The sequence below is a fragment of the Hippichthys cyanospilos genome, chromosome 2 (assembly GCF_059441005.1).
Source record: "Hippichthys cyanospilos isolate Australia breed blue-spotted pipefish chromosome 2, RoL_Hcya_1.0, whole genome shotgun sequence".
Lineage (NCBI taxonomy): Eukaryota > Metazoa > Chordata > Actinopteri > Syngnathiformes > Syngnathidae > Hippichthys > Hippichthys cyanospilos.
The window spans coordinates 15,933,811-15,957,569 of NC_142370.1; the positions used below are offsets into that span (position 1 = coordinate 15,933,811).

General features: G+C 41.8%; 2 protein-coding genes across 7 annotated transcripts; one reads left to right on the forward strand and one right to left on the reverse strand.

The window, feature by feature from the left end:
• Positions 1-16: 16 nt before the first annotated feature.
• Positions 17-10,175, reverse strand: znf362b (zinc finger protein 362b). 3 transcript variants are annotated; one of them, XM_088408228.1, is made up of 9 exons: positions 9,951-10,175; positions 7,571-7,634; positions 7,094-7,322; positions 6,824-6,928; positions 5,482-5,800; positions 4,426-4,650; positions 4,243-4,321; positions 3,981-4,139; positions 17-3,476 (listed from the first exon to the last, which is right to left on the reverse strand). In XM_088408228.1, exons 2-9 carry the CDS (start codon positions 7,631-7,633, stop codon positions 3,360-3,362), a joined length of 1,296 nt encoding a protein of 431 aa, XP_088264354.1. In that variant the 5' UTR covers position 7,634; positions 9,951-10,175; the 3' UTR covers positions 17-3,359. The 3 variants fall into 3 exon arrangements, with proteins under 3 accessions (XP_088264354.1, XP_088264352.1, XP_088264353.1); XM_088408226.1 differs by having other exon boundaries at positions 7,094-7,349; positions 9,951-10,174; XM_088408227.1 differs by lacking the exon at positions 9,951-10,175 and adding an exon at positions 9,169-9,905 and having other exon boundaries at positions 7,094-7,349.
• ttc34 (tetratricopeptide repeat domain 34) lies at positions 8,749-22,054 on the forward strand. 4 transcript variants are annotated; one of them, XM_088408224.1, is made up of 11 exons: positions 8,749-8,791; positions 12,369-12,446; positions 12,704-12,778; positions 14,294-14,351; positions 14,456-16,009; positions 17,342-17,567; positions 17,834-18,026; positions 18,112-18,341; positions 19,309-19,582; positions 19,689-19,903; positions 20,315-22,054. In XM_088408224.1, exons 5-11 carry the CDS (start codon positions 14,484-14,486, stop codon positions 20,858-20,860), a joined length of 3,210 nt encoding a protein of 1,069 aa, XP_088264350.1. In that variant the 5' UTR covers positions 8,749-8,791; positions 12,369-12,446; positions 12,704-12,778; positions 14,294-14,351; positions 14,456-14,483; the 3' UTR covers positions 20,861-22,054. The 4 variants fall into 4 exon arrangements, with proteins under 4 accessions (XP_088264350.1, XP_088264347.1, XP_088264349.1 ...); XM_088408221.1 differs by having other exon boundaries at positions 14,294-16,009; XM_088408223.1 differs by having other exon boundaries at positions 14,294-16,009; positions 18,112-18,278.
• Positions 22,055-23,759: the final 1,705 nt, after the last annotated feature.

Below are 23,759 nucleotides of genomic sequence, written 5' to 3' on the forward strand. Positions count from 1 at the left end.
AACAAAGCAGATTAAACAGAAATTATAACAGTCTCTTTATTAAACAAGGTAAAGATAGAAAGTAGTTGTTTTTTGTTTGTTTTTTTGCGGGGGAGGGGGGGTTAACATTACTAACCCGCAGGTTAACTTTTCAGTCTTGGAGGTGCATATTTAGTTGTATAGAAACTGTTCATGAAGCCACAATGCAAGACAGGAAAAGGTTTAATAAATCTACCCAATATTTTTCCTCAAGAGAGCTCAGGTTAAACAGTTATCATACAGATTACAGCTCCATGCAGGAGGGAACAAGGAAAAAAAAAACTAAATGTTTACTGGAACCGAATACTGCAGAACACAATACAGAAAATGGAGATGGGATGATAAAACAGTTAAGGCTTACATGTAAAATAAGGAATATAAAAGATTAATAACATACAAAGATCATATTTTTTTTCTCTCCAAGCAGAACATTATTATGAAACCTTTGAAAATACAGTTTAAACGAGTAATGCGTTACACAGTACAGCAACTTGAACATTCTGCCCATTATCTCCAAAAGAGAGTTAAGTTGAAGAGAGTGGGTTTGCTTTTGTTTTTTAAACTATTTATTTTGTACATTGCTGTCAGTTCCTTCTCGAACATAATGCCTTGCCATAATAGCACCTTTGCACAAGTGCCCTGAAGGATACAGTGTACGCAATTAGTACCATGAAGTGGTTTAAAGTTACAATGGAAAAAACTAAAAATACTGTGTGCAGTCAGAATAATACCAGTCAAAAAAAAAAAAAAAATATATATATATATATATATATATATATATGAAGGAGGAAGCGCTGATGAAATATTTTGGCATCTACAATGCGTTTGGAAAATATTCGAAGCACCTCCCTGTTTCCCCATTTTGTGTTGCCTTCCTTATTCTTAAGTCGATTGTCAAACTCAACATATTGACAAACTTACAAAAAACAAATTTGCATTATCATTATGGTTGTGACATAAATGTTTACAAAGATAAGTGCACTGAATACTTTCTCAACCGAGCATCATGTATGTTTATACTGCAGTTAATTTTGACAGTGACGAATTACATACTGAGTGCAATTGTTACTTTGCAATTTGGTCCAATGGGTTAGGTAATGCTTGCTACTCAAGTAATATTAAGCATGTTTTTTTTCTTTATAATTAATAGTGCTGTCAAGCAGTTTAAAAGTTTAAATAATCTCAAAATTTTCCAGAATTCCGATTAATCGCAACTTCAGTGTTTTTTTTTTTAGATTTTACTCTTTATCAAATTTTTTTTAAAAAAAGGTTGTCTAATAGCATTAGCTAGCTAAAATACAATTGGTGAATATAACTACCAATAATTATGACTCATCATTCCAGACTTTTTCTGTCTATACTCATGAGAATGATTCTCTTCGAAGTTTTGTTGTGCCCATCAGTAACACACTCTAGTAGCATTTGTGAGGCTCTGTAGAGGTCATTTGGCCAGGCTATTTGCTCTGAGATGCTACAAAACGGCGCCTACACTGCCGCCAAAACTCCTGCGCAGCATGACAACACGCCCAAATTATCCGAGCAGCCGTGTCTGTTTAGTTTTTTACTAAATGTTCCCTTCATTAGTTAAAATGTTTTAATTTGGCCAGCATGTGTTGTTTGCGAGCACAACATTGACAGCTCTAATAATTATCTACACATTTTTAGTTGGGTGGTAAGTATGGCTGATTAGACCTGGCACCACTTAAGTGCACAACTAATATTTGAAAATCAAGCTTAATGTCTGAACATTTGGCACAAGTTTGCAGGGCATAGGAGGGCACGTGGGATGGTTTAAAAGCAGCAAGGCCTAGATACAGCAACCCGACATGGGCCAAATGTGACCGACGGCTATCCCCTGTGGCATCGGCACCTTCAGTCAGCATGTCGCGCTGGAAAATGGCGGCAATTACATCACAACAGACTGTGACGTTGTCCCCCCCCCCAATATAAAGTGTTTGTAAGTCATGTCATGGCAGGCATTGTGGCAAAACCTTCTTCACAAGTGAGAAGTAATACCCCTCCATAACCATTGGTGGTAGTCACGATTCCTCATTATTAGAAAAAGTCAACCAGAAATAAAAATGCCACAATGCATACCCTCGCCCTTGTATCATGCAATGTTGACACCTGGTATATCTAGTTACGCCCCCGTCTTCTCACAGTGCGGCTATCTTCACGCTGTCGACAAACTCTTACGGTACAATTCCAGACGTTGTATGTAAAAATGCAAAAGGCGACGATGTGCAAACTGAGCAATATCGCCAAGGCTTTCCCTTGCTAATTGTTTATCCGCGATCATCACTTCTTGTTCTTGCCCTGTGCATCGATTCATTAGCTAACAGCCAATCAGAGCGATCAAATGTCAAAACAGTCCGAGGCCAATTCAACTTGCTCAATCTGCCAAAAAAGGTCCACTGAACGGCCACGGTCTTTTCTTATTACCTAATCGGACGGCGCATCCCGACACCTGGAATGTTCCTGACTTCCCATGTCGGTTTGGTGTATGTGGGCCTTTATTGTGATTGTGTGATCACCAAGGTGCCATCAAATGGGGAGTGAAGGATTTCTGTGTGGGGGTGAGAACTTTGCTTCCCTTTATGCATTGCTACTCCTTCCCTCCTCATATTAATTAAAAAAAAATACAATCATTAACTGCTTCCATTGTCATCTACGATTGCCTCTTGAAATTTCGATGACCCTGTAAGCGTGTTCTTGCGCAACCATGTGGCTAAATCAGTAACAAAATTGCATGTTTTTTTTTTGTCTACACTTGCCACTGCTCCTAGCTGCCGCAGATAATGCCCACTGGCATTTTCCCAACCAAAAAGATTCCAGCAATTTGAGCCAAAGCAACAAGGCCTAAAAAGTGCTTCCAGATTCTCTCTGGATGTCTCCAGAACACACCCAGCAAACCTACAACTTGATCAAAAGTTTTTTTGGTGAGGAATTTATCGTGTGGTATACAGTATGTAAAAATCTCATTTAAATGGCGGAGGGATTTAAAAAAAAGACGCCCAATTTGTCTGACTCTGTCTTCATAAAGAAACATCTGTCTCTGAGAGGACTCTTTGCAAAAACAGATGCAGGCTGTTGACATGAGGCTTACCAAAGTGCTTATTAATCTGACGCAAGACTTTGTTTGCCACCCCGTCCTCTGGACAACATCTAGCTGTATTGTTACATTCGGTAAACGGTGCCCTCGTTCTCGACTAGCACAGAACGCTTACGTCAGCTGTAGTAATGCTAATGCAAGCCCTACGTTGATGACTGCAGGTGCGAGGCCTGCGAGGGTCGCGCCTATCACAGACACTCGATGGAACCGATACTCGGCGTCGGGCAGCTCAGATAAGGGAGATCCGTATGGGAATGCTGGGGGACTCGGTCCTCTGGGGGGACTGATGGCTCACTAGGTGTTCCACCACTGTGTGTTTGGACATGTGCTTCATAAGGTAGGTTTCCTGGAGAGACAGACGACATCAATGGTGAGCAACGCTGGTGTACAAAGCTTACATATTACACACAACACCAACCCGAGTACAGCAGTATTGGCTGCGAACTCCAGAGGTTATCTGAATGGACACTTGCTATGCTATCACTGTCTAGTATGTATTCATTCCACTGTGTCACCTTTTAAAAGGGAAAGGTCATGCGCATTTAATGGCTTCATGGGTTGAAATGGCGACAATGAGTCCTGCTTTGCTGTTGCTGAATGCCCTAAAAAATGAATCAATAGACTACTCTTGAGTCACTGACTTTGCTGAAGTACGCAACAAAAATCCACAAATTTGTGGCTGAAGTCACAAATGTGTAACGAGAAGTGCTAAATACATGTACTGTAATAAATATATATATATATTTATTTATTTATTTTTTAAATTACACATTGCACTACAGATAACACATAAATGGTCATTTCACCACACGGAGGTACAGGTGTGCATGCATGTGAGAGATTTACTTACTGAAGTGTATGCCCGTCCACACATGCTGCAGCAGTAGGCCTTGGCATTTTTGATGGCGTGCGCTGACAAGTGGATCTGCAACGATGCGGAGTCGGAGTAGGCACGGTAGCAGTTGGGGCATTTGTACGGCTTGTCTTTATTGTGCTGCCTCTGGTGAGACTGAAAAAAAATGATCGGCATTTATAAAAGAAGCCGCTATCGTGGGGCTTGAATCTTTGTCTCCCTTAGCGCATTGAAGCGAGAGTGGCAGAAATATACCGACCTGGAGATTGGACAGCTGGGTAAAAGCCTTTTCACATCCGGGGTGAGCACATTTATAAGGCCGGTCGCCCGTGTGGATTCTGCGACGACGGAAGTGGCAAGTAAGCCATTATGAACAATCCTGTTTCAGTGTCAATTTTGATACACAGAAATTCTATTGAAGGGCCCCTGGCCTCTGCCTGACCTGGTGTGCTGCTGCAGATGTGAGAGCTGGCGGAAGGAGTTTTCGCAGTAGGAGCAATGGTAGGGTTTAATGCCCAGGTGGATACGCAGGTGCTGGGAAAGGTAGGAGGCGTTGGCGAATGTCTTGGAGCAGTGGGGACATTTGTGCGGCTTTGCCTCTGTGTGGGACTTGGAGTGGATCTGCATCTCCGACTTGGTCAAGAAGGTGAGTGGGCACACTTTGCATCTTAAAAAGAAGTCCAAGCGTTAGCCTGTTCAACACTTTTCCAACGTGTGCTCTTTTTCATTTTCTGCCTCCCCCTCGCAGTTGCGTAATTTAAACATTTAGACAACATTAAATGTGAGTTTTATTTACAATATGACATTACAAGAAACATCAGATTCAGTGATATATTATAAGCAAGATACTCAAGTAGATTTCCAAGTGAACAAAAACATAATGCTGAAATGAAATTGGAATGTGTTGATATTATAGATTTAGCAAAGATGATTTCATGCGGAGTGGGTTGCTGTAACAGCCTCAAAAGTAAAATCCTTTTGCAAATGAAATCCCTACTCCGGCCAATGATCAAGGGTTGTCAACCTGGCATGCCAAAAAGTGTATGAACTGCGGTAAAAAAGCTTGACCAATTTAAGTGAATAAAAATCAAAATAATGCAGTAATGTACACAATTGATTACTAGTCTCCCGTGTGACTACCTGTGTAGCTGCGTTTTTTTGTTTGTTTGTTTGTTTCATGACTTATTTGCTGGTGGTACTTGGATAATGGCATTTGTAAGATGTGTTGTGGCCCAGTACACAGTGTCATACTGATTCCTGGCGGCTTAAAAAGGCCTTTTTTTTTTTTTTTTTTTTATACATAATAGTAACGTGAACGCTTCTATTAGGCATAACGTGTGTGTTGCCCACAATCAGCCACTATTAAAGTGCTTGGACAGATGTTAGACCAATTTCATGTTAGAGCGAGGGTTTGAGATCACTCCGAAATATCGGTGATGTATATTAGAATAGAGCGCTACTTAAATGGGAATAAGAAGAGTAATTTTGAATGTCCAACCTGTATGTTTTGCCTTCTTTGGGTGCCACAGTGACACAGCCTTGGTCTGCTAGAATAGGGTAGGGGACAACCAGCAAAGGACCTGACGAGTGCTCCGCTTTAATCTTCTTTCGTCCCCGTGGTGCCTTGGGAGGAGGGCCCAACAGTCCCGCCAGGCCCCCAACCTTCATGTGATCTATACCGGGACCACTGGCCAGACCGGTAATGATGTTGACAGAGGGGGCGCCACCCAGGCGGTTCTGGCTACTGGAGGTTGGCGTGGTAGGGGTTAGGGCCTCAGAGGTGCTATGGCTTTCAGGTCGGGAAGAAGGAGCCAGACCTGTGGTGGTGAGAGCCAGGACAATTCTATTACAAACAATGGCCACTAGAGGATAGAAAGAATAGTACTCACTGGAATTGAGAAGCGATTTGACCACTGGAAACGAATGCTGATTCAGAAATGTCTCATTTGATTTAAATGAGTCGTAGCATATTGTCCTTGAAGAGGAAGTGTATGTGCAAGTTTGGGAATATTACGCCAGGTAATAACAATGATATTCAACTGTTAAGCAATCAGTCCACGAAGGCTTTCAATGCAATCCATCGATACCTTTGTTGTTACTTTTCTGTTGCCCACTTGACCATGTCGGGAATTTTGAGACCTGCACCCCGGACAGGAAAAACTGTCAAGAAGCCTTTGATAGCTTAGCGCAAAGCTAACTATAGTAGGATAGACATGATGTGGAGGAAAAAGTTTACTAAAAGCAAAACCATATCCTGGGTCCTGCCATTGACCAGTGTATATTTCCAGCAACTTGTTATGACATTGAAATGCATTGTTTGATGGACAGCATCAGTAATTTCAATTGAAGTTGTGCTGAATACAAGCATATGCACATTTTACTCAAGAAATTTCATATTCAACTAGAATGACAGAATACCAGTAACAATTTCCAGTTTCAAGACGTGCCAAGAATGCACTGCCTCTATACAGTCTAGTTTCTCCATCAGTTTCCTGCAATTGGCTGGCAACGAGCTCAGGGCCCTGCCTGCTGCCAGTAGACAGCTGGGATAGCCCCCAGCAAGCAAGCGACCCTATTGAGGATAAGCTGTTATAGAAAATGGATGGATGGATTTTCTTCATAACAGACTTTTAAAAACTTGAGTGTATTTTACCCATAACCGGGTTTCAAACCAACACCTCACATTTCCCCCCAAATCCTTTAATATGATCTCATAGCCCCTGTAGCTGTAATGTCTCTTGAGAAAAAGGCGTGTCTCCAATAAGTGAAGAGACAAGGCAAATTTTAGCTTCCATGTCAGTTTTTTTTTTTTTTTTTGCGAGAGGTAAAATCCACAGTACCTGAGCGAGGGTTGGTGCGGGCTTGCTGCTCACTTAGTTGCCTCATGTGCCAATCCTCCCATAATCCTTTGGCCTTCACAGCCAATTTGTTGTCTATACTTCCCTCTGCAAAAGTAGGGGGCGATATACAACATTAATCCTATCTTTCACTGACAGTTTGCATCTTCTTACAGACCATTGGCTTTGTTTATTACTTTAAATAACTGATACAAACAAGGGTATTCAATGCAAGAATTAAGGATTGCATCATCAAAGAAGAAAAATTTCAACCTGGTCCAGAGCTGGAACCTGATCGGGAGTGCAAAGCGATGTCAGACTGCTGCTGCGGGTGGTGGCCCGGCACCTGTTGCGGTTGTGGCTTGGGAACCGGCATGGCATGCTGGGAGCTGCCGCTGCCTTCCGGGGATGAGGTGGGCACCAGCAAAGCTTGCTGGGAAGGGGTGGAGGTCGGCGGCATATGCAGCGGTCGAATCTTCTCGGCCATCAGTTGCTCCTTAATCTTGTTTATGAGTACCAGGTTATCCAGCTGAAAGGGTTAACGGGTCATGCTCGACAGAAAAATGAAACGGTCTACAAGTGAATCTTCAGGGATGGATTACCAAGACACAATTTGGGCCAGTCATGCTATTCTTTAAAAAAACAAAAACAAAACTCACGTGATAAAATCCCCCAAAACATTTACCTCTCATAAAGTGCAATGACTATTTAATTATTTAACGGAATAACTGAAACAAAAAGCTAACTTACCTGGCCAGGCATGGATGGCGGCGGTGGCCAAAAATAGGGGTTGTTAAAGCGAGGCTCGGCCATCCTAAAATTCAAAACATTTCATGGGTAGCTTCAAGATAAGAATGGGAATTAGAGGCGGTCAATAAACTGGGAAAGTAAAGTTGACACATTCAGGCCAACATATTACTTAAGCATATTCGCAGCTTCTGCAATTCTTGCCTTTATGTGCACCATTTCCACAAACAACAAGGCAGCAAACAAAGTGAAGCTAGTTTACAAAAGCCCAGTGGGGATTATTTGTGACCACTTGAGTGACTATTTTTCAAAAACACGACTGGGAGGTTTAATTGAGTGGCACTTTTTTCACATCCACCCATTTTCTAGTGCTGCTTATCCACACTAGGGTCGTAGGCTTGCTGGTGCCTATCCCAGATGACGTCGGGCAGTAGGCGGGGGACACCCTGAACTGGTCGCCAGCCAATTGCAGGGCACACAGAGACAAACAACCATTCACGCACCCAATCTAGGGACAATTTAGTTTGTCCGAAACAATCGCCATGCATGTTTTTGGAGTGTGGTTGGAAGCCGGCGTGCCCATACAGAACCTCCAGGAGAACATGCAAACGCCACACAGGAAGGCCGGAGCCAGGTGGATTTTGAACTCTGGTCCCTGAACTGTGAGGCAGACGTGCTAACCACTGTGCCACCTTTTCTCACACCAGTTTTCTAAATGATAAAAAGGGACAAAAGGCTCTCATGCCAAAGACATGGTGGCCATTCATAAGTCACAAAGGCACTCTTTCTCACTATGAAAGTTTTGACCCAAGGTATGTGCATCCAAGTTAAAGTCGCCTTTCCTCACCAGTAAGATTTTACATGAGGAATGAATGAGTTGTGGAGGGTGTCACATGACTGCAGTTACTCTTCATTGTGGATATTGAAAGTCTACACACCCCTGTTCAAAGGCCTAGTTTTTGTGATAGAAAACAATTAGACCAAGGTAAACATTTTCAAAACGTTTTCACCAGTGTGATAAACAGTCTTAATCCTCTCTAAATCGTCTGACTCTCTCTTTTGGTAAGCACAGCATTGTCATTGTGACTCTATATGAATTAAGCAGCAAAGTCCAAAATCCGCCTGTTTTTACTCATCTCAGGGTGCAGCCATTTTAACAAGCTCTCGACTGAAAATGACATCACAGTTCGTCCCAGCCCAGTTTGCAAACGTCACATGATTAAGGTAACTGTTATGAGTTGGCTTAAAATTAGAAATATAATGTATTAGTGCAGCTTGTCTTAAAACATTGCTGTGTGTGTTTGAGGATAGCCTGCTAGTTCGTTTTTGTCAGATGTTTGGTTTACATGAAATCTCTATTGTACCACTTCTTTTAAGAGTTATTTTGCATTATAGTTGATATGAATTTGCAATGTTTAAATGTGTTCGTAATCATAAAATATTACACAGCAATCGTGGCGTGATGACGAATTCATATTTGGCAAATCAAGCTCAGGCGTTATGTTATAGAAGTTTGCGCGCATGTGCCTAGATTGTTGCAAACGATTGCAGATAAAAATGTCACCCCCAAAAAAAAGAAATTGCATTGTTAGCCATTATACCTATATGTTGTGTCTTTACATCTGGTCGTTCAGCAGTGATGTTTGCATCGCCATAACCAAGTCAACGTTCCGTGTGTGTGTGTGTGTGTGTGTGTGTGTGTGTGTGTGTGTGTGTGTGTGGTTTTTTTTCAATCGAAACTTTGCTTTCTTGTGACCGGTGTTCGACAACCTCCGCACGGAGTCCTGTCCGGCTGTGGGCGCTTTTTGGCCTCACATTTTCAACTAACCCAGACGGTCCATCTTAAAACATTCCCAGACAAAAGAGAAACAAAAATGGCAGCCTTATTTTTATAAGGCGGGACGCCATATTCTGCAGTCTTCTTCTCCCGCCCCCCACTCCACAAAAAAATGTAATAAGCGCGTCGTTGCTGAGAACGTCCATCGTATCGTGTGTTTATCGCCTCCATGTTAGCATGATGGATTGTTTACGGCCCCTTGCAGCTTTGAATAGCCCGGCCTCCCCACCCCTTAAAAAAACTGACACTTCCTACAACAAGCATGCCCGGTCGAGGGGGGAGAAAAAAAAAGCAGCGCGGAAACACAAGACTAGATGCAGCCTCAAGCACAATGTCCATAAACGAACACTATCTTCGCCTCGACAATGCAGTGAAAAGAGAACGTGCCACCCTAATCAAATCCCACTTTGAGGTTTTTTTTTTTATTCTGCAACTTTTGTGCGAATGAAAAGGACGGCGACTTGTTTTTTTTTTCTGTTGTTTTTTTTTTTTTCGTGCAGCTGCTTGGCGCATATAATGGAAAAAAAAACATGCACAAATAAATACCTTTGGTCCTGACTGCAGGTATTGTCTTGCGAGCACAGCTTTCATATACAAAAAAAGGCTGGATGTTCTTTCTGCCTGCCTCTAGTCCGAGCAACGCTTCCGGGTCGCTTTGTTCACTTCTGGGTGCCACTGCTGCTGCAGCCACAATGGAGCTACATGCACGTAGTCACGCAAATTGAGGAAATCATTTTTAGGCTTTTTTTGGGGAAACCCCATGACCTACTTTGATAGCGACGTATGAAAATTCAGAACGTAGGTTTCTGTTACAGTATAGGGCGGCTTCACTGAGTCGTGAGAAAAACTAAACTGCATGTGCGTGTTGCATTGCCGTGAAACGGTTCAAAAAGATTTTATGCGTTCACACTCAATCCTGCCTTAATTGTTCATCCTCACAAGTGTCACTTTGCGTCTATTAATGAAGTGTGAGTGAGTCATGTCAAGTGTGTGCAGGGCAACCAATCGTCAAGTCTGTATTTTGCACGGCAACTCTGAACGTGCTCATAGCAGTTATAACACAGTGTTCCAATCTTATTGCCCAAACGTTATAAATAAGCAAAAATACTTGAATGCTAGATACTTGCAATCTACGTTTGAGAACACCCAGATTATTATTATTATCAAGGGCCACAAAGCACTTAAAGTTTCTGTTGGAGGTTATGTCTGTGAAGTCAAATACACTTGAAGTATTATTATCAGTACCATTACCATAGTACCATTACCAGTAAAACTGTTTCAAATGGGGATTGGTAACAAAAGAATGCTTGTTGTTTAGCCTTATGTTTTCTAAAAGTTGAAGACGACCCTGTAAATTTGGCATTATGAAGTTATAATGAGCATTTGCAACAGAGACTGATGTGGGGCTGGATCTGGTCCCCGGGCTTTGCGTCTGACACCTGTATAAAAGTATTACCAGCATTAGCGTCTGATAATGATGCTATAATGTTGTTGGGTGAGGGGGTCCCTCTTTTTGGCCATGCTGTGTGCTGCAATGCTATCTTAACAGAAACTGGACTCACCATTGGCCTTGCAATATGTGGGTCCAGTTGTGCTGGTTCACAGCAGACACTGATCCTGAAACAAAAACTCATTTCACCATAGAAACAAATAGGTTATAAAAATGTCAATAACACTTCATACTTTTTTGGCAAAGGCATTTGCAGTTTATTAATTTGACACCTTTAAATGGTTTTAAATGATGTGAATGTGTACAATATGCTGTATTTCTTTTTCACATGGGTTATTTTAGAGTACAACATATCACAGCAGTCCTTAGATAATACCGAAAAGCCCATAACCTAAGCAGCTGTGAACAGTGTAGTAATGACATCAGAGCAATTGTCTATCATGTGAGATGTCTCTGATTAAGCATGATTGCTTTTGAGTCCACCATGTCACCAAAAGGTTTAATTTTCTTTTTTTTTCTGATGGTTCAATCCATTTTTTTCAAATAGAAGGCTCTCACATATAGTCACTAGCTCTGCCATCCACCTTCCATTTTCAAGATTGCATTTATATTTGACGTTTGTCTCCTATGCATTTTTTTCCAATTCAAATTCTTAGAGGTCTTGGTCTTCAACTAAAAAAAAACAAGTCAACATTCACAGAGGTTTTTGTCAGCAAATCTGTGACTAAAGGCCAAAATTTGACTCATTTTATTTATTTATTTATTTATTTATTTATTTATTTATTTATTTTTGGGTGCTAGGGTAGAGGCATTACACGTAAATGTTGTAGACATGTTTCCACAGCATGTTCACATGCAAACGATGGAAGGTCTATGTCGGGCTGCTCATGTGCAAAAAAAATGGCAAGAAAAGTGCCTGATTGTTGACCATTTCAAAAGTGATTAAATCATCAGGCCGATTATTCGGTCCATCCATGGACTCAATTTACAATATAAGCAAAGTTCTTTTATAGGAATATGTTGATTTACTAGTGCAGGAGCCAGCCCAAAATGAACTGGAGCAGTATGGAAGTTAATAAAAATTGTTCACGGATAGTTTTTTTTTTTTCACCTTCACTATCCTAAGTTATCAAAACATGTTTGTATATACTTGACAATAAGGATCTATTCTCAGCTTTGTGCAAGTACAGCTCAACTTACTGTACAATTTAATTGCACTTGCAAAACCAGAAAAGTGAAATCCCCACAGGTTTGCTTTTAAAGGCTGTTTGTTTCCTTTGTGTTATCTGCGTATTGCAGTTTGGGATTCTTGAGCATCTGTAAATCTTGGGGACAGTTTGGCGCTTTTCCAATCAACAATGAATAATTTGAGGTTTATTGTAAATTGCATTTTTTTTGTGTGCGTGTGTGTGTGTGATTTCCTTATTTTGCAGAGCAGGAGCGATAAATTCACACCTAACGTTTGAAAACATTCAACCATTTTACTTGTTTGAGATTATTTCCCACCCTCACAGTTTCTGCGAAATCGTTTGTCAGCAGGAAAAGTTGTCGTCCACGGTAACCATAGCAACCTGCCCGGAGCTCATGAATTGGTAAGTCTCGATTCGATAAGAGCGAGGGGATAAAAAAATAAAGGTGTTTGACTATATTTCGAATGCCTTTGTCTCTGCGCTAACATTACAGCGTTTGTTGCTCAACGGCAATATTGAGTTGTCCTGGCAACGCAGATTAAATTACAGTACAGCAAAAGGGGCCCGCGAATTTGTTTTCTCTGGACGGCCTGTTGAAAGACATGGAACTCACTGTGTCCATATTTTTTCGGGTTTTGTTTGTGCTGTTTTTGTTTTAGAAGACATTGATTAACATCTGCAAGGTCCGGTCGATCTGCTCTTGGATATGAAATTGCAAAAAAATACATATACAGGTAAGTGATCGGAAAATTCCCACAAAACCGCAAAGGAATTGCACATACCTGTTTGTCCAGTGCTCGGTGACACGTGGTGCGTGCATCACCAAATTAAACGCAAATATATTTAAAAACATGAAATACCTGCAATCCTTTTAATGAGGTGATACGGTCCGTTGAATCTTTTATTTCTGTCTAGCACATTACTTAAATTTTCACATTATTTCTGCCTTGTACACATTTTATTTATCACTTAGGACAGTTCAGGTTATTTAACAAGATGTATTTTCAAACATTTAAGGAATAATTGTGTTGAAAGTATGTGCCGTGTTTTCTAATTTAATCACGAGGTATTTCCCCCCCTTTTTTATATTTCTGCACAATATGAATGTTTGCTTTTTTGTTTTTAACTCATAGGCCTATTAGTTTGGTTTCTGAGATTGTACTTTAAAAGTTTGAGAGTCGATGCATTAGTCTCCTTCGTTGTTGTCTAAATTTTGCCACTTAAAGTGAAAATGATAACTTCTTAATGATGAATTTTTGGGATACATTTTGAAACCAAATACTCCATAATTATACTGCTGGACATACAGTATCACAAGAAGAAAATAATACAGCTGAATATGACAAAGAAAAAAAAAACCTAACTGCATCGCAAGCCATAATTAATAACATGGGCAAACCAGTGAAAAATGACAAAGGGGGAAAAAATACTACATAAGAGACACAAATATGCAAAGTGTTTCAGTACCTTCAACACTCTTTCATCTGGACAACACATAAACATTAGTTAAATGCGGAAACAATATGGACAATATTTCCCCATGGAAATTTCTTGACAATTAATGGCCATGCTCAAGCACCCCTAAATTGAATCTGAGCACCCCTAAAATTTATGAGAATATTTAATTGATGTACCAACTACTGTCTTTTTTTTAAACAAGCTAGAGAAGTGTGTTCTCGTGCAGTACGTTGGTTATACTTATTTTAACAACAAAATAAAAGGAACTCCCTACCCAAAAAAAATGATGAAAAAAAAATCTAATTGCCACGTCAAACTTGAGACACAAATAGAATATGAACATCTAATTAAGTGTTCTAGAATGAAGCAGGTGACCAGCGCCTGAATGGAGTACATCTATTTTGCCTAAAAGAATCTGAATCTGAATTTACTACTGCATTAATACAAGAATAAAAGCTAACCCTAAAAAAATGTTGTAAACTTTAAGACGTGTCTCCACAGTATCTTCACATACTGTACACACGACTGAAGGTCTAGTCAGGCTGGTCATGTGCTATAGATACATACTATCTTTTATACTGACCGATGCATTCGCGTGTATAGTTTTATTTATTTTAATATTGTGAATATGATGACTGATAGTGCTCACAACTGCAGTATTTCACAAGCAGCAAAGCATCAAAAAAAGTAATGAACCTCTACCATCAATGTTTTATGTAAGTTGTTGGATCATTAGTGATATTTAATTGACAAGACTAATAACATTTCAATCTTATCCTTTGGTTTGGCAGGTGACAGATGTTCTGATGTGCAATTGAGAAGAGATAATCAATGATCATGACTGCCCTGGTGAGACCTGGCGTCAACATTTCAGCTCTGTGTGATGACGCACACAAGTTACTGAAAGCCGGCGAACTGGTGCGGGCGACCTCCCTCTACATGTCTGCCTTCAGAACCCACGCAGCAACAACGGTGGCCCACATGCGCAAAATGGACTTGCCCGACCTCCAAGAGGTCATCTGCATTCTAGAAAGTTGGCTCGACCGTCGCCAGGAGATCCAGCCAGCCGAAGGCCTCAGTAAAGGTTTGGTCGCTGTCTTCCTGTCCACGCTTTGCCCAAACAATCTCTCGGCCGCCGTTTTCAAAATGGAGTCCCTCCTCCTGAGCGGCGGCCAAGGTTGCGAGGAGATTTTTGCTCGCTGCACTGCGCTGCTCGAGAGGAAGCGAAAGCAAAATCCGGACGACATTTGTTGTGTGCCGCTGGAGCTGACCCGCGCCTTGGCCTGCTTGCTGTCAGAGCCCCACCGAGCGAAGGGTCTGAAGCTTTACCTCAACTCCTACTATAGCAACAAATGTGAAACCATCAAATTGGTGAAGAGCAGACAAGCTTCTCAAATACCCCAAATCATAAAAGCCTTTTCAGAGCAAATGCATCACTGGCATCCCTACATGATGCCGGATGTCACATGTGGAGTGGCCCAAAAGGACGGTGAACAGTTGAATGTTGAGGCTGCTTTCCCATTGCTAGAGTTCTTGTCGGAGCTTTCACCAGGTGACCGTCACTTGCAGGAGCTCCGAGCGGCACATTTGTTTTTCACGGGCCACTTTGGCGACAGCGCAGATGCGTACTCAGCTATTCTGCAGGTGGTGCCCGACACACCCGAGATGCGAGCGAGGGTCTTAACGGGCCGAGCCGCCGCCTTGCTCTCGGCCGGCGGCCGGGTTGCAGAGGCCTGTGAGGATCTGGGCCAAGCGTTTGAAACGCACCCCACTCGTGCCCGACTTTACTTCCGAAAGCTCTTCACTGATCTCGGCATGGAAGGGGCCGCTCGTGACCACCTACGCCAGCGGGCCGAAATGGCTGTGTCTGCTTTCCGGGAGGCGGTCCTCGGTCGAGTAGACCTGAGGTGCTCGGAGGGAGTGGAACTACTAGACCCTGCCATCATTCAATTCCGAACCCTTTGCCATTTGGAGCCCGACGGTGGAGGACGCGAGCTTCGGGTGCGACTGGCCGAATGTCTTCTTCTCGGGGGGGACCATAAGGAGGCCCTCTCCATCTGTAGCCGGTTGGCTGCCGCCAAAGATTCTCACAGCTATCAGAACACTGTGCAAGTTCTCTGTGGCTATGCGCGACTTCTCACAGATGACCACAAGGGGGCTCTCGAGGACTTCCTGGCTGTAATTGAACACAATGCCCCCCATCCGCCCAGCTGTGTGAGGGCCCTCTGTGGTAGGGGGCTTCTACGCATGACTGCGGGCTTCAACTATCTCACTGCACTGGACTATGTGACAGCCAGCAGGTTGCACCCGCAGGAAACGTCATTGACCGTTCGTTGTCTGGTCCCGTGGAACCTCCGCGGTCTGCTCTTGACTGTTCTTCTGGAGCAGGGTCGGGTCATGCTTGAGGGGGCCGGGGCACGTCGTTCGGCCCCCTGTGAAAACTCGGCGGAGGCACAGGTGGAGGGTCATCCGCAAGCCATAGCCAAGCCAGATGAGCACAGAGCGGGGTATTAGGGCTCTCACGCACATTCAAAAGCAGCATTTTCTATCAGTGCATCTATCGAATGAACTCATTCTCTGTAAAATCAGAAACTATAGACTCTCTAAGGGGCAATAAATAAAAAATATATATTTTTTTTCTTTTACCGTGAGTTAGCTTATATGTTTTTAGAACACAGAAAAAGACTTATCTGGACACAAAATATTTTTTTCTTTAGTTAACTTGCTTAGTGCTTGAATTTTGACGAAAAAGCTAGCCAGCATTAGCTGGCATTGGCTAGGCCAGTGGTCTACACCCTAAACCTCAAGAACCGAATGTGGGTCTTTTCATTCTTCTGGAGTGGCCATTGGAGTCCCTTATCTAAATTTAAATGGTTGTAGTTTGTTGGATTTTCTGGTGTAATTGTAATTATGAAGATTATGGTGCTCTTGTAATTTTAAAATGAACGTTTTAGTGGTTAATTGTCAGTAACCGTTTGAAATCACCCTCAATTTCAATTTTTTTTATGTTTTCCCTTACATTGTCAGATAATACTAAAGTCAACCAGACAGTAACAAAAAGTCAACCTGACTGACAGAAAGATGCACGGGATTTTGCCAAGAGAACATAATTTCGCATCATAGCATTATGATGTGGATTTGCTCTATGAGCCGGAATTACTTCTAGTTCACAGTTGTGCATTTTTAAGACCGTTGTGACGCCGAAAAGTGTTAGTTCAGGTTTACGGTTAAGACCGCTTGAACTTGAAAGGGTTTCTGAACTTTTGACCGGTGCTGTAAATATTTTATACTGTTGATAATTTGCAAATCTATATATGAAATGGCAAATTAGTCAATAGACCACCACCTTCCAGAGAACTGGCAGTATTAAGTCTGGCTGAATAAGTATTATCTTAGCACTGTTTATGCGACTTTCTACATCGAAGGTATGTGAGGTTGAAGATCGAAATGATCCTTCTTTTTTTTTGATGATTTCAAATGTGTATAGTAAGTCAAATTATTTAGTTCTCCACTGTTTATATCATTGTTCAAATCATCATATTTATCTCATTTTTTTATTTTTATATTTATATTTTATATTTTTGATATTAATACCATTAATTAACAAAAAGGATATGATCTTATTCATTCATTTGACGTCTGCTCGTTTTCTTTTTGTTATGTATATCAACACATACTTGTAAAACAGTACGACCGTAACGAAATATTTCTACTTTTACTCCTCACCCCTGTTAGTGTCATGTTTTTAATGGCATGCCATTGGAGCATTTATTCAATATGATCAACATTCAGCTTCAGATGGATTTCCATAGTGCAACTGATGCCCCCTCTCCCACCAGATCTCCTGCTGGTGTTCACACCCTTTCTGTGCTGCTCATGGAGCTCCAACCAGGCGCCGATGGGCCTCAGATTTTAGCAGCAGACGCTTTGTACCAGCTGGGCCGAGTGGAGGAGGCTTATCGCTTACTGCTGCTTTCCATCGGGCCGACCGGTCCTCGGGCACCGGTCCTGGCCCGACTCGCACTGCTACAGTTGCACCGTGGCTTTCTTTATGACACCAATCGGGTAGAGGAGCTTGGAATATGTTTACTTCTAAAGCAGATATTTTCTGAAAGAATCAAAAAACGGGCAAAAAAAAACAAAAAGCTACCAGTTCTACAAGAGGTTACAGATACTGTAGAAAAAACATTCCTTTCCGATTTGGCATATGTCAATATGTTCATTATTTCTAAGATATATTATTTATAATGATTTATTATTTAATTTGAAAATAAATTGCATATTCTTATAGTCAGACGCCATTTGATTTTCCATTTTTCTTAATTTTGCAGCTGCTGAAAAAGCTCATTCAATGTGGCGACACAAGTTGCTTGCGTCCTTTGTTAGCTGTGGCGAAGCAGAAGGACCGGACGCTGCTGCAGGCGCACTGCCACGCCGCTGCCAAACGCATCCTGGAATGCACGACAGAGGAGAGTGCCATCAGGGAGGCCGTGGCCTACCTCTCCATTGCCATCATCATCACTGGTTTCAAATAAATAAATAACACAACAGATTTTTTTTTCTTCATCATCTAAGAACGAAGCAAGCCATTCCGATGTCACGTTCCCAGGTGGCGAGGCAACAGACTCCTTGCTGGAAAGAGGGAGGTGCTACGCTTTGCTCGGCCAAACAAAGACAGCCATCTTTGATTTCAGTGCCATTCTCAAGGAGCACCCCGAACATGTTCAAGCACTTTGCGGAAGAGGCTTCACATATCTTCTGCTCAACCGCCAAAAGGTACAATTCAGACATCACTATATGGAACATACTGCTTTCCTCCTCCACCGTAAACCTTGGCAGGTCTGTAATAGCATGCGTATAGATGCTAACATTCATTCCTCACTATAGTTGAAATTGGCAAATGCGCCACACCTTGTTTTTCTTTTACTCTAAATGAACAAGTGCAGCTTAATTCGCTAAAAAATGATTAAAAAAAAACATCATGTATTTGAGTAGTTTGATGAAAAAAATGTTTTACAGATTAATTTAACACAGCGGTTCTCAAACTTGAATGCTGAACGATGCAACCCCTGAGAAATATTTTTACAGCCCTAGCAATAGCCCCTAACAAGCGCAAAGCATTTATTAAATCTACTGTCTAATGTCTGATTTATTAAAGCTTGGAACTACATTTGTGGGATTATCTCTAGGTTGAAAGGTTGTGTCTCATCATTTGTTTTATTTCTGGCTTGCCTGCCTGGAAATTGTGTTACTAATGGCAATCCATATTTGAGATTTAAAAAAAAGTATACATTGTTTTGCATAGGATTCACTATAACAAAATTTAGCTGTGTCATTGTTTGATCCATGTTCAAATTAGTTTGCTCTTGATTTGAAAATGAACCGTTTCTGTCACGACATTGCAAAGCATTAAATTTGCTGGTGCCTGCAGAAAATGGGAAAATCTCACGTACCCTCAGATGTGCCTTCCTGTACCACCAGGGGTACTTACGGGGGTACCATTTGAGAACCGCTAAGATATTGAGGAAAAAAACGAAAAGAAAAAAAAAAAAAAAAGCTTTTTAGAAAGCCAAAATCTACATGATATTCATGAAGGGTCCAGCTCACTTGTAACCTTAATGAAGAAAAAGGTACAAAATGGAATCCAATCTCTTGAGATGGTGAATTGTGACTTAAATTGTAATCATAAATGCAATTTTCCACCATTTTCTAATTGATTGAGCGGCATCTGTATTTTACATATTGCTCGCACCCTCCTAAAATTTTGATTCCACCTTAGAAAAATGAGTCTTTCTCCCTACTGCAGGAATGTACTCATGACCTCCTGGCGGCACTGCAGATAAATACTGATGAGGTCACCAAAGACCTTTTGTCACTCAAGGACAAGACGCGCAAGCCGGTCTGCGACTGGCTCTATGAGTTCTGCAGGAGCAGTCTGTCAGACGTCCTGGTCGCCAATGCTGTCCCCTGCCACGAGGACCGGCTCAGGGAGGCTTCTTTAATCTGCGCCGCTTTGACAAGGACAGACTGCGCATCCCCCAGATGGCATGTCCTCTGTGTTGATCTTCTTTTAGCCAAAGGTGTGATTTAGTCAGTCAGTCGCTGCTAATTGAATAAGCAGAATAAGCAAGCGATGTTTTGCTTGGGTTGATATTCATACGTTGGCTGTTATGGTCCGACTCTAAGGTGAAGTTGCCGCGGCATCTGCCCGCTTGAGCCAGGTGTTGAGCCAGGAACCAAAAGATGCGGTAGCCCAGGCCAGGGCAGGCGTAGTGGAGGCTTGGCAACACAACTACTGCAGTGCAGCTCGCAGACTCAGCAAGCTCGCTGAGAAAGAGTCTTCAACTTTGGACCTCTTGTTGGCTCTGATCCCAGCCAGTCAGAGGAAACATGTCGCAAAGGTGTGTCATTTCTATTTATTCGGTAAATTGCTTTTAGTATTACCAGTAGCACTGTCCACTTGTCCAAGCTTGTCTAAGGTTTAGAGCTTTACTATTAAAAACTCAAACTCATACATTTGCTGTTAACCACAGATTTCCACAACAAAAAAGAGATGTTTGTGATAAGTTGGGGAGTTTTGCACTTGATACATTTCTCCAAATAAAATCTAGCGAGGCCACGTTAGTCAACGATGAACATTGTTTTCCTTAAAAGCCTTTCAGGCTCAAATTAAGTTTTTGTTTTTGTTTTCAAACTTCTAAAAAAAATGCCTCATTCAATATTATTCAATATTATTGTTGCAAATTTGCCACGCCTGCCTGAGGAGGGTTAAAAGTAATCATAATTTTGTTTGCGTTTGATTCCCCTGGCAGGCAGCAGCACAGGATGCCTGCAGTGTCTCGTCAGACGGAAGCTGGGATCAGGCCCTTCCTCTGCTGACAGTGGCGGTCCAAGCGGCTGACAAACACAGACACCAGTATCTTCGCCAGCGGGCAGCCTGCCTCGCTCAACTTGGCTTACATGAGCGCTCTATAGCCGACCTTGAAGGAGTCATCCAAAAACACGGCTGTTCTAACGCCGCCTGCTCTGACGAACTCCGCGTGCGGGCGGAAGACCTGTGTCGTCGTGGCCACAGCCTGCTACTGTCTTCCAGCGAAGAATCCGCTCTGGAGGATTACAGCAGGGCCCTTGAGCTCCATAGGGAGCGGAGCGTCCAATGTGTGGATGAAGGTCTGGGGAGGCTGCCAGTTGCAGATTGCTTTTTGAAGGGTGCGCTGCAGCAATATGGGGAGCAGCAGCTCAACAAAGCTTGGACCTTGATTGAGTGCGGCCTTCTCGTGGATCCCGACAATGGAGAACTGCGCCGACTGAGGGCGAAGGTCAAGCGAGAATTGGCCAGCCCCTGTAATGTCAACTAGCGAGTCCACAAAACATTTGGTGATCTAGTACATTATCTGTTACGACAGTGGTTCTTTAACCTGGCTCAACAAAACAGTTTGCAATAAATAATGCCGTATATAAAAAGAAAAGAGTATACAGAGTTCTATCGCCACTTTGCGCTTCACTTTTTGTGGCTTTTTATTATTATTTAGTTTTTTTTATCACATTATTGCTCCGCCTACCAAATGTACTGCAACAACGTGCCCACGCTCAGTCCAGCATGGAGTCCGAACAAGTTTACCAGCCTGTTAATACTTGGTCTCGTTCGGCCGCAAATGAAGACACTTTTGCTTAAAGCTAAACCACTGCTTGTGATTCTATGTCAACTGAGTCATTGCTTGTGGCTTGAGTGAGAGAGCTGTGCGGGGCGTACATTTGGGGGAGGAGGGCGGGGTGTGAGCGGTTACATGAGTGAACCACACAGGCCGAGGCTGGCAACAAAGAAAAGTTGCTTTGTGGGGAATGCGCAAGGGGAGTAGGGGTACTGCTCGGGTTTGCGGGTAGAGCTACCCTCATGAAAAATACTTTAGTTGTTCCAGTGGCCATAAATTTCTCTAAATATTACAAACAAATCTCGAAATTGGTATGTCTGTGCTTCTATAAGCTAGCTTCTTACAGTTTGTAGCTATAGGTTGTGAGTGTCAGCAATGCTAGCAAGGAAATATAACATTGAATTAATTCAACTATATTTCGATGCATCCCTGTCAACTGAACGGGTCATTTATATTTAGGTTGAAAAGTGCAAGCAAAATCCACATGGCCCTTATAAATGCACATGGCATTTATCTTGATGCCTAATTGGTGCTGATAGAACAAAACAGCATCCTTGGAAAAATGTCTCCTCTCTAAAGAGTCTCTCTTTCGTCCAATAATGAATGTGACGAATGTAAAATGTTGTGAAAAACCAATTCTCCAAACAAATAAATGTGTAACAATAGCGTGTTCCTTTGCAATGAATGCATGTTCGAGACAAAGAAGACAATTGCGCTTTTCAAACTGTTCCTCTCCAACAAATGAAGATAATGTTTCTGTGCAAGAAAGACATGGCTTTATAGACTCGCAACTAAGTTTGAAACCATGTTTCAAAGCCTTATGAATGCATAAGGAAATGGGATAAAAATGAAGTTCCATGTTGTGGTAAAACTGTTTTTCACACTTCCTGTGCACAAAATAATTAGGGCCCGAGCAGCTACCGCTGCGAGAGCCCTCTTGTTTTTCTCCAGATTATTATTATTATTAGGGCCCGAGCAGCTACCGCTGCGAGAGCCCTCTTGTTTTTCTCCAGATTATTATTATTATTATTATTATTATTATTATTATTTACTGTGCAGCGCTTTTCCATTTTTGAGGGCCTAAACATGCACGAAAAGTCACCAAAATTTGCACATTTGTCGGGCCCGGTGAAAAATTGGATATTTTTGTTTTTCCCAAAACAATGCAAAAAAAATGGCTCTGCAGCGCCACCTAAGGTCGAAAAATTGTACCTGGTCCCGGCCCGTTTGACCTAGAGCTACGAAAATTTTTAGGCATATGTAGGACCTTGAGACCTACAAAAAAGTCAGCGCGAGCCATGTGCTCAGATGTACAGAAAAAGAGTTTTGAATTTTTGAATGTGCATTTTTGGCCCATTTTTGCACCTTTGCAGGTCCAAAACTGCTCCTTGTTTCTCCTAAATGCTTTACTCAATCGCCTTCAAATTTGCTGTGGTCCATATTCACACATAGGGGCACAAGTGGGCAAAATTTGGTGCAGATCCGCTGACATATATGATAGGGGCGTGGCTTCAAATTATGTGTTCAATTTTTCCTTCGCCAAGAGTGACATAAACCTTAATAACTTTGTTGTACTAGCTTAAAAAAATCTAAAACTTCATAGATACATGGAAACTTTTGTCTTTAACACCTTTGAAAAAAGTTTTTTTAAATACCTTCTAGCGCCGCCTAGTGGTTGAATAAAATGTTATTTTTTACACTTTCATGTATTGTGCTCAGTCTGTTTGAGTAAAACAAATGAAAATTGGTCAGAATATCATTAAGACATGGAATATTAAGGTTTTAAATTTTTACGACATTTTGATAATGGGCGTAGTCTGCACGCCACCTCAAAGTCAGATGACTCGCCAAAACGAAAAAAGTGGCTGTAATTGGCCCCAAAATGGCCTTATGAGTGGAAAATAGCCTCTCACTCCTGGCCCGTTTGACCTAGAGCTCCAAAAGTTTGTAGCCTTATGTAGGACCTCGAGCCCCACAAAAAAGTCAGCGCGAGCCATATGCTCAGATGTACAGAAAGAGAGTTATGAATTTTTGAATGTGCACTTTTGGCCCGTTTTTGCTCATTTGCAAGTCCCGAACTGCTCCTTTTTTCTCCCAAAAGATTGACCTGATCGACTTCAAATTTGCTGTGATGTTTTATCTGACTGTGAGGCACAATTCTAAAAATTTTTGTGATGATCCGCCATCAAATATGTTGGGGGCGGGGCTTCATATTATGCCTTTGATGATTACTTTGCCACATGTGAAACAAACCTTTATAACTCAGCTTTACAAGCTTAGAAAAATCTGAAACTTCACATACACATGAAGACTTAAGCCCTTAACACAAGTGTTTAAAAAATTCTTCAATTGCTTATAAGGCCATCTAGTGGCAAACAAAAATGTCAGTCTGATGTCTGGCAAAAACGAACAAAGTTGCTGTGATTTGGTCCCAGATGGTCTTATCTTTTCTAAACTTCATATATTTGATGGGTTTCCAATGCGGAATACACCTATCAACGTATTTTTTGTTATAGTGCGAGCGCCACCTAGTGGCAGCCAAAAAATAGCATTTTTTAAACGTTTTTATGTGTTTAGCTGAGCCCTTTGAAGTAATATCGCTGAC

Excerpts from the sequence above, each read along its gene's own strand:
- znf362b (XM_088408226.1), bottom strand. The coding sequence starts at position 7,633 with ATGGCCGAGCCTCGCTTTAACAACCCCTATTTTTGGCCACCGCCGCCA. Across the intron at positions 5,801-6,823 it reads CCGCACCAACCCTCGCTCAG|GTCTGGCTCCTTCTTCCCGA; the intron begins GTACTGTGGATT and ends TCACCACCACAG. Across the intron at positions 4,322-4,425 it reads CATCTGCAGCAGCACACCAG|AATCCACACGGGCGACCGGC; the intron begins GTCAGGCAGAGG and ends CCGTCGTCGCAG.
- ttc34 (XM_088408221.1), top strand. The coding sequence starts at position 14,334 with ATGATCATGACTGCCCTGGTGAGACCTGGCGTCAACATTTCAGCTCTG. Across the intron at positions 16,010-17,341 it reads CCAGATGAGCACAGAGCGGG|ATCTCCTGCTGGTGTTCACA; the intron begins GTATTAGGGCTC and ends CTCTCCCACCAG. Across the intron at positions 19,904-20,314 it reads AGAGGAAACATGTCGCAAAG|GCAGCAGCACAGGATGCCTG; the intron begins GTGTGTCATTTC and ends TTCCCCTGGCAG.